The sequence below is a fragment of the Olea europaea genome, chromosome 4, assembly GCF_002742605.1.
Source record: "Olea europaea var. sylvestris chromosome 4, O_europaea_v1, whole genome shotgun sequence".
Classification (NCBI taxonomy): Eukaryota; Viridiplantae; Streptophyta; class Magnoliopsida; order Lamiales; family Oleaceae; genus Olea; species Olea europaea.
In genome coordinates, this window is record NC_036240.1 from 8,566,694 (window position 1) to 8,576,739 (window position 10,046).

At 35.3% G+C, this 10,046-nt stretch overlaps 1 protein-coding gene across 1 annotated transcript; it reads left to right on the forward strand.

The window, feature by feature from the left end:
- The first annotated feature begins 293 nt into the window (after positions 1-293).
- LOC111393515 (protein CPR-5-like) lies at positions 294-5,198 on the forward strand. The gene is made up of 5 exons (XM_023019077.1): positions 294-716; positions 2,170-2,226; positions 2,655-2,690; positions 2,819-3,535; positions 4,209-5,198. Exons 1-5 carry the CDS (start codon positions 414-416, stop codon positions 4,734-4,736), a joined length of 1,641 nt encoding a protein of 546 aa, XP_022874845.1. The 5' UTR covers positions 294-413; the 3' UTR covers positions 4,737-5,198.
- The last annotated feature ends 4,848 nt before the right edge of the window (positions 5,199-10,046 follow it).

Below are 10,046 nucleotides of genomic sequence, written 5' to 3' on the forward strand. Positions count from 1 at the left end.
ATAACTTCAATTTAGTACTTGTTTAGTAGGGATTTTGATAATTGATTTTTCGACTGTTAGAAATAAAGTGGGTCCTTCTTGTAAGAGAAGAATTTAAAAAAGACAACTGAATTAGTAAAATGACGGTAAAAAAATTTAATTTTAATTAGCTTAAAATCCAAATCAAACAAGTTAATTTTAAATCTCCAGCATGTCCAAAAAGTTAGGAGGGAAACCAAGTGGCTAAAATAGAATTTTTGAAAGGGTCATGGACAAAACAATTTTATTTTCCTAAGACAGTCTTGTAGACCACGCCGAGATATGACCGCACACACACACACACACACACACACACGGAATCCCCTCCTCTGCAACCTCTCGACTGCCCCCCTATAGAACCCTCGGCCGTGAACAACAGCACCACCGCCTATACAATGCCGGAAATTCCTCCTGACCCATCAAGCTCGCGTTTGATCAACGGCTCAAAATCCGAAAGGAAAAATGAAAAGAAAAAGAAAACCCCAGTTACAGAACCCTCATCACCACCATCATCAGTATCATCATCAAATAATTGTTCTTGTTCAAGTTCGAAGATAAAGGGTCTCAAGATTTTGAAGAATTCTAAAAAAATTCGAGTTGGGTCAACCACGAACCGGAGAAGTACGAATTTCAGAAATGTTAATGTCGATACCCTTGCTCTTCCTCTGGGAATGTCAATTGCTGCTGTTGTTTCCCAGGTACTTATCCTTTCATCTATATTTGTTTGTGCTTATTAAAAAAAAAAAGGATAGATTTTTGCAATGATTGAAGTGATAAATATTGTTCTCATTCTTGATATTATGGAAAGTCATTTTTTTTAATAAATATATGGGTTCAAGATTCTGGGCTTTTATGGAGAAGTTTGAATCTTTAATGGGATATCTGTCTTTTTAGTGTGAGAAATGCGATTGGAAATTTTCTAGGAAGATTTCAGTGTAGAGTTTTGAGTTATTGTGCACATGGAAATCTTCTGTTTTTAGGAAATTTGTTAAACCATTTTATCTGTATGTTTAAATGTGTCTCATGAATCATGATATGTATAGGTATTTGGTTTGATGAAAAATTATTGAATTCTTATGGGAAAGATTGAATTTTGTTGTAGAAAATATGTTTCTGGATATGTTAAGATATGTTGACCACAGCCTGTGCAAAGAGTTAGTGAAGTAATTATTTTTTCACCTTCAGTATGTGCAGCATTATTTAAATTCTTGCACTTAAAAATCCGTTCTTACACCTGGTTACCTCAAAAAAAAATGTGTTCTTACAAGAAGGTTATCAATGTGTTAGTACAATGTTTTTCTAGGGTCGGTGATAATGTTTTCCCAAAAGCAAATGAAGAATGCCAGTATTGAGCGTGTTTATTATGGAGATTTAAATATGAAATTACTATGTTGTTTTGAAGAGCCTATTTGGTCACACTCTATAATTAATATTCTTGGTAGATGACGAATTCTTAATTTGTTAAGAGATTAACTTAAATTTTAAGGACTTTCGTTGCTCATATATATATATAAATATATATATATGTACATATATATATGTATATGTATATGTATATGTGAGTGTGTTCTCATTTTGAACCCTGAAAGATAGTTCAGTGATCAGGCCTGAGTTTGCTCCCCAATAGTCATCAATTCGAGTCATCGGCAGTAAACTTCAGGGTCCGTGTGATTAGTCGAGGTGCGCGTAAGCTGGCTCGGATACCCATGGTCATTAAAAAAAAAAAAGAAAGAAAAAGTGTTCTCATTTTGAGTGAATAAAATTGTGTTTGTTAAGCCTGTTCTCATATCATCTTTCGTATAAATTTTCTGAAGTGAACAAGAAAAGCATAATTTCTGGATGCATTTTCCTCTAACAAAGAAGTGAATGAGAAAGGCATGATTTCTTCAGGCATCTTCCTCTTAACATAGAAGTAAACAAGAAGGAACTAGATACTTGCCTTTTTATGAAAGAACAAAAAGGAAATTTCTATTTGTTTTATGAACTTCTGTAAGAACAAAAAGGAAAGAAAAAATTATATATTCTCACAGATGGCTACCAACCTCCATGGATTTTGTCATATTCTATTTGTTTATTAACTTAGTAAGATGATAAGGTAAGAAAAAATTATATCCGTTTTTTAATAGTAGGGTGATTTTGCCTTTATTTTAGGTTTTGGACAAGAAAAATGCATCTGGAGAGAAGATATCTGTGGATTATCTGACTGAGGTATTTTCTAGATCCTTCTTTTTTTATGCACATTTGTTTCATTTTTTCCTCTTTGATCCATGTCTCCATTGATTTCCATGAAACTATTTATTCATCACGAAAGGGTTGCATGTTTAGCTGAAGTTTAGTGCATGCTTACTGCCTACTTATTGAGCTCCAAGACTAGGAGCATGTTCGGCCAATCATAAAAAGTAGGAAGTATTTTTTAAATAAGGAATAAAATGCTCTAGATGGTTGAGTCCATCCAGCTGCAAACATTCTGAGCGAGAATTAGATCCAGGTGTTTGTTCATTTGGATTGATATTACACTTCAATGATAATCAAAAGATTGGCCCACAACTTTTTAAATTTCCTCAACATACTTGTCTTTTGGTCTTACCTGTTCCACATAGTCGATTTTTTTTAATTATTTAATTTGGCACTTGCAGATTTGCACATTGGCTGTCAGAGAGTCTCTAGCAAATGTAAGCCTTATCTGAAACTTCATGTTAATTCCTGTCGTAATCTCATGTGCTTTCTTGTATATCTCTTATCAGCTTGACAAATCTAGAATTTTTGTGTTCTTCCTGTTTGATTTCTTGTTTTAAGACAGGTTTTTGGTGATAAATTTGATGGTTTTGTGAGGAATTTTGAAACCTCATTCCGAAGCACCTTCATGACTCTAAGATTAATCTACGGATCCTCCCAAAGTGTCAGAGGCGATGGACAATGGACACGGTTATCTAACAGTAACAAACTACAAGATCCCGTATGCATCTCTGATACTATAGATGGGTTGGAATCAATTCCACATACTACCAATAGCGATGAACAAATACGCACTCATGAGCATACAGAAGAGGATAGGCCATTGGATTTGATAAATCAGCAACTTGTTCTGCATGATGGACGTACTAGTCAACAGTTGGCTTGTTCTTTGAGCACCGCATCTCATTCTGAAGTAAACCAATCGATGTTCAGCACGTTCGAAAAATCAGTAATAGAGCAAACTCGTTCTAATGACCTGAAGGCATTTGAGATTAGTCTTGCTATGAAAAAGCTGCAACTTAAAGAAGCCCAACTGGCTGTGCATTCGGATGCAAATTTCTTGGAAAGATGTAAAATATCTATGGGTTTTTCTAAGGCTTCCTTTAAGGAGGAAAAATTCAAAACTCAGTTACTCGATACAAGACAAATGGAGTTGCTTAAAAAATGCTTAGACTTTCTAGTTGCAGGTTTGATCACCATGTTGTTATCCCTTGGGTATGGAGCTTATGTTTATTCTCATAGAAGAATAACAGAAGCAACAGAATCGTGCTCACCTTTTAAGGTACTGGTTATTTTATTCAAATTTTTGACGTGCTCGTGTTTGTTACCACAAAATTTTTCAACATTTTCTTATGCCTACGATGCACTTTAGGATTTGGATTAGATTAACCATTTGGAAAGGGAAAAGAAATTGACTTTTTACATTTTTTTTAACTTTTTCGATATATAAATCAATTTTGAAGGATATTAAAATTGATTTGCTGCATTTGCTTTAGCGGAACCAAAATTGGTAGATGTTAATTAATGGGTTATAAATTCTGTTAGTCACTTAACTTTCTTGTTAGTGACCAATTCTTTTGTTGTTCCACAGTGATCACTGATTTTGCATTTTGTCTCGTATTAGTCACTCAGTTAAAATCCGTCAATTTTTCTAATGGATTTTTTGACATGAAAGACAACAATGTGATGTAGCATTATTATGGAGATCTTCCACACCAGGCATTCTGTTAGAAAAACTAATGGATTTTGACCAAGCGACCTACTTGAAGCAAAAAAGCAAACTATTGGACAAAATAAAGTTCGGCGACTAGCATGAAACTTAGCCACTAGTGGAGTGTAACAATTTTTTTACCCGTAGTGTGTGCGTTTGTGCTTCTGACTTCACAGTTCACATATTCATGTGGCTCTCAGCTTTGGTTTTGATACTCAGAATGCTATTTTTGTTTTTCTTCAAGGAAACCAAGTCTTGGTGGATGCCGAAATCAATGGGAACTTTCAGCTCGGGTCTACAATTATTAAGGTGTCAAGTTCAAGTTTTAAGTCGCATGTTGTTTGCCGGACTATTGATCGGAGCAATTGCCTTCTTACTTATTCAGAGATCTGCTGTAACAAATCAGACTATGCCAATTACTTTCATAATGTTGCTATTAGGAGTTGGATGTGGGTATGCAGGAAAATTTTGCATTGATACATTGGGAGGCAGTGGAAATCATTGGTTAATGTACTGGGAAATTTTATGCTTGCTGCATTTCCTATCCAATATTTGGACTTCAACTTTGTTTCTTATTCTCTATGGGTCCATCAAAGTCTCAGACAAGGTGAATGACAGTAAGATATTTCCATATTGGATAAGGAGGTTTATGTTCTTCGCTACTCTGCTGCTTCTCCCATTGTTGTGCGGTTTTTTGCCTTTCGCGAGCCCTGGTGAATGGATCAATCATTTTTCATCATGGGCTGTACGTTTTGTGTCAGATGAAGATTGATTCTAGGACTGATTAGATAGCACCGGATATACAACCGAGTTCATTATATTGTCTAGTCTTGTTGAGTAGTGCTTACTGAATGTTCACGAAGTGTACAGATTTCCCCTGATTGGCCTCAAGTCCAAGCAAGAGCACAAACCTGTTGTCTGATGTATATGGGGCGTGCCAACATCATAGATTATTATATGTTTTCGAGGACATATACCACAGAGAAGAGTGCTGGCAAGGATGTAATTTTATTGTCCTAGGCTCGTTTCATTTCAACTCTTGTTATGTACCATAGTTTATTATTACGGTCTATTTCTCTGTTATTTATCTCAACACAAGGAGTCCTGGGTTTTCCCGTCTCATCTTGTCGAATGATATTATCTCTCGGGTTATTGTAGAGTGTCTTCATTGCTGTGATAATTGAAATGTATTTATTGATCTAGTGAAGAGTTTATATTCAAAACTTGTATTGCCCCTCTTGATTCAACTGAGGTTTTGAAATGCAGCCTCTCTTCACAATTCTGCACAGAAAAGCACGAACCCCATCTGTGGAAACCGTGATCTTTGCTTGGTTTGAAAATCATAATGCCATTACCAGAAGCACCAGGGAACTAACAAAGTACAAATAGATTTTTACAATATGTATATAGAGCCTGTTTGAGAGTGATTTTGAGAATTGATTTTTTGACTGTTAGGAGAAAAGTGAGATCCACCTGTAAAAGAAAAAGTCAAATATGATAGTTGAAATAGTGAAATAACGGTCAAAAAATCAAATTTTTAAAGGAAAAAAATCACTCCCAAACAGCTTGATAAAATGGTCATTGAGATATGAAGAAATGATGAAACCAATTATTTCCCAGGAAGTTCAGGTATACATTCATTTTTCGATGATTTCAATCTTTCTAAAATACGAAGGAAATAAGAACTAGCATAGAAAATTAATAATGTTCAAAAATTATGACCAAAATTTAGAGCCAAGGACATTCATTGTGTTTNAAGGAAATAAGAACTAGCATAGAAAATTAATAATGTTCAAAAATTATGACCAAAATTTAGAGCCAAGGACATTCATTGTGTTTCCTTCTAATACAATAATAAAAGGAATGAAAAAGTAATTAAAGTTCTCATTTTCCCCTCCACTAATCTAAACTTCTTTTAAGCTTACATTTTAAACAGGGTAAGAAATTTCATACTGCAACTTTGTTTCTTTCGGAAGATCCGATTTACCACAGCAAGTGGTCCGGGGTAAAAGTTTCTCTCCATACAAAAAACTGTCCTTCACAAGTCATTCACAGAACTTTGTGAGCCTTCACGTAGTATCTGTTGATGAATGGAGCCTGCAAAGGAAGTTGTGGATTGAGGTTAGATTTTAGTTTAAACAGTATCATTTACAGTAATATAATATGAAACACACCAGAGGAATTGTATTTGAAAATAATAGACTAACAACGATGAGCCCTAATTTAGAATCTGATGACTCGGGCAACAAGGTTAGTAGTTAAAATAAAAGCACGGAGAACCAAACATTGGGCAATAAAAAAATTTACAGGCTATAGCGTACAAAGAAACTAGCCAAAATTGCACTGTAGAGGCAATCAAGAAAGCTGCTCAAGTGAAAATACATGCTGAAAAGTGGAGAGGGCACAGGTTTGTCTCTACACCGAATGTGACTTGAATTTAACAAGGGAGATGAACAAGTTTTCTGGTGCTTATTTTAGAACAATGGAGAAAAATGACACCCAAATAGCACATATATTGGATTCTTCGCTATTGTTAGACTCATCTTGGTCACATTTTTACCATGACATTTCTAGGATGCACCTTAAAGTATGTAGATAACCCATGATATTAATAAATGTATAGTGGTAAGAACAGATCTAAGTGACGAGATCACAAGTTAAATCACGCGATCTTCAATACCAAAAGGTGTAAACGCCCAATAAGTATCGTCCGACTTCACCATGCCCATATATTTTCTAGAATTTGAAATTCCAACCGAAGTACTATAAGCAAAACTGCAAAAGTGGTTTTCTCGGTAAAACCACTTGCAGACTCCTTGCATTTGATGCACACGGAGTATTTAGGTGGAGAGAGAAATGAACCGAATGACATCATGAAGCCAGGAATCATTTCGGGCTAAATGTCACCACTTTTTCTCTTCTGTAACAGATATGAGCAGATATTTACCTTGACACTGGAGATATCGGGAGTATCAGGTGCGGACACAGGATAGAATTTGTAGAACTTCATATTCTCAAATGCAGCCTTCACTTCCGCGCTCATTTCTTCCCAGGCCTTTCTACGAGCTTCCCTTGCCTATAATAAATAAAAAGGGAAAGCAACATTCAACACGAGGAGACGCAAATTATCAACAAGAATAGGCTGCACTGAGCTCTTCAACAACGTACCTTGCGGTTTAGCCTTTTTTTTGCTTCTTGGACTTTCTCTTTCACAAAATCCTGAAGGAAAACACAGATATACAATTCATCAGTTCAACTACAGGGATTTATAACATTGAGACAGGAGCTACATGCACCACACAATGAATGTTTACCTTGAAAGCATCTTTTTGACCTGCAGACAACTCTTCTTCCTCAGTAAGCTTATCTATGAACTAAACATATTTTGATTTGATCAGGTCAGACAATATTCCACTCACACCAATCAACATGAAGAAAAGCTTCAATATGCTGATTGTGATGATACCAATGAAAATCAGAACTTGTAATAGCGTACCTCAAGTAAATCGAGTTCCCAATCAAACTCGCAGAAAACCTAGAGAGCAGAGTTGACACTGAGTTAGCTTGTTGCTGAAGTTTATACACGACACTGATTCAGCATGTGTTGGTGTGATATATATTGTAGAAGTCCCCCTAATCACCTAGGCAAGGACTAAGATTTCTATATATGCAAGTAGCACATAAAAATTAGTATGGTATAACCATGTAGATGAGCCTGTGAATTAGTATTAGAAAAAGAATCTTACTGGCTTGGGATCTATAGGAAATAAGATCTGAACCACTGTACTCTGTTCGAGTTCGTCTTCCTGGAGAGGCTGGTAGAAGTCTGCCAAAAAATTAGGAATCGTCAGAGACATTCTAGCCAGTACACACAAAAGGATCATATGTTACTGTCATATATATATTCTTCTAAGCGAAACCCAAAAGAACATTGATAATTTAAGAATTGGTTAAATGCCCATTCAACACCACCAGAATAACAGAGTAACATAACCTAGATGGCACCCAAATAATTGTTGCTGGCATGTAGGATATGCACTCCAATATTGATTTACTGGAAAAAAAAATGTTAACATTTGATACTGAATGCTTTGGACTTTAAGGATGTATTGATGCTATAGTTGAATTATGAAACAATCATTTGTTTCCAACGTTAATTCTGCGTAAGTATTAGAATTTCTTAATCCTGCATGCTTTCATAATCTACTGCGTTGGGTCTATGTCATACACTTGCTCATGCCTTGAAAAGAGATGGGACTAAGAGACAAGTATAACCAAGACATCACACAAATCTGCAATATAGACAACACACTTCATTCCAAAGGAATTTTGTCCCTTTTTGGTAGGAATGGAAATCCAAATTCTAATCTAAGTCAAAGTCAACAATTAATTTTAATTACACATTTCATAAGACCCACGACTTTTAAAACATACATTCATCAACTTTTATCAAAATCTACTAAAAATCTAATTTTATTTCCCACCAAATAGGGGCCTAGTGAGATTGTAAATTATAACCAGAGAAATTCTTGAAGTATGTCTAGGTCAGTCAGAAAAGATTAATGGAAATTGGAGTAGAAAACAAAATAAGATGGCTTCTGTCCAATGAAAATTAAAACTTTGGCTAAGCACTTCAAAGTTAAATAAAATGTCAAAGCTTGGGGAGAACTACTGTTAATCTAAATGTTACAGGTGCTTATGGAAGTTTCAGAGAAATTTAAAAGGTTTTTGAGCATATTTACTGCATGAATAGGATTTCTAAAGGACATTTGTAAATTTGTAAGAAAACAAGACAGAAGAAGCAATATGTGCCAAGGGTTGGAAGGAATTATATTGTGAGGAAAGAACTAGTCCTCTTGTTCTAGATACAATCAAGGTTTTTGCTAGATAAAGAAATGGAAAGGTATCTGAAAGAATCTAGAAGAAAGAGAATATAGTAGAGAAACAGATTCTACTCGATTGAGCTGGGATTTACGTCATTCCATGAATTCCTGAAAGACAGCAGAGAGTACCTCTGATGGCTCTCCAAGGGACAGCACCAATTACTATATTTGCATCAACTTTTCCCTGGATGCAAATGTCAATTTCCTCAACACTCGCAACTTCCTTGAAAAATAGAACTAAGATATAAGCAGAAAAGGGAAAGTACGTCACTCACAAGGTAAGCAGTACTCGAACTTCTTCACGCGGTCCAACTTCAAATGTTTTAAACCAGCCATGTGACAAAAGAACATTAGGAATTAAACATGAACTTCCACTGATGCCCTTTCTTTTTCTCATATACGCATCAAGAACATGGTAAAAAGTTACTGTAAATAAAGGAAGCCAATCTGACTTTTATGATAGAACCAATTCTCAGATATAAATTCCAGATGTGCAACAAATAAGGAAGCAAAAACCACAAAAGATTTATAATGGTCATGATAAATAAGAAAGTCTTTACTGTAATGTCAAACACAGTTAATGAATGCAACCAAGTAGAAAATTCAAATAAATCATAGTACTAACGTAGGTTAGACCATGTTGACAAGTAATCTCCATTCCCTAGCACAGAGCAAATAGTCCAAAAGACTTTCAAGGAGGAAGGAAACAAGAAGAGGATGCAAGAAATAGAATTGTACCTTCTCTGGGTGCAACTCAAAATAAAAATTTGGGATTTTAGTCTTTCTACTTGAGAATCCCTGTAAGCAGTGAAATTGAAGAACTGTCATCCACATGAGGAAGGAAAGGCAGAGCATAATAAAACCAAGATTTAATACCTATTTTCTAATGGGATGTATGGAACCCAGTCCATTTTCATCTGTTTCACGGCAAAATTTCTTCCGTCTCCCTCTGTACTGATTTAATGCCAATTTTGTCTGAAGGAGGAAAAGGTGACACCACCTGTTCAAAAAGAAGATATACCTAAAATATTGGCAACAAAATTACATTGAATGATCATGCAGAACACAGAGATTAAACACACATTTCATATCATAGAGATACTCTGAAAACAGATTCCACTTGATAAAGGACAAAGCAGCATGAAACCATCAGTCAAAACACAAGCCCAAAGGCCAAAACCAGTAGAAAACAACAACCG

Excerpts from the sequence above, each read along its gene's own strand:
- LOC111393515 (XM_023019077.1), top strand. The coding sequence starts at position 414 with ATGCCGGAAATTCCTCCTGACCCATCAAGCTCGCGTTTGATCAACGGC. Across the intron at positions 717-2,169 it reads TTGCTGCTGTTGTTTCCCAG|GTTTTGGACAAGAAAAATGC; the intron begins GTACTTATCCTT and ends CCTTTATTTTAG. Across the intron at positions 3,536-4,208 it reads AATCGTGCTCACCTTTTAAG|GAAACCAAGTCTTGGTGGAT; the intron begins GTACTGGTTATT and ends TTTTTCTTCAAG.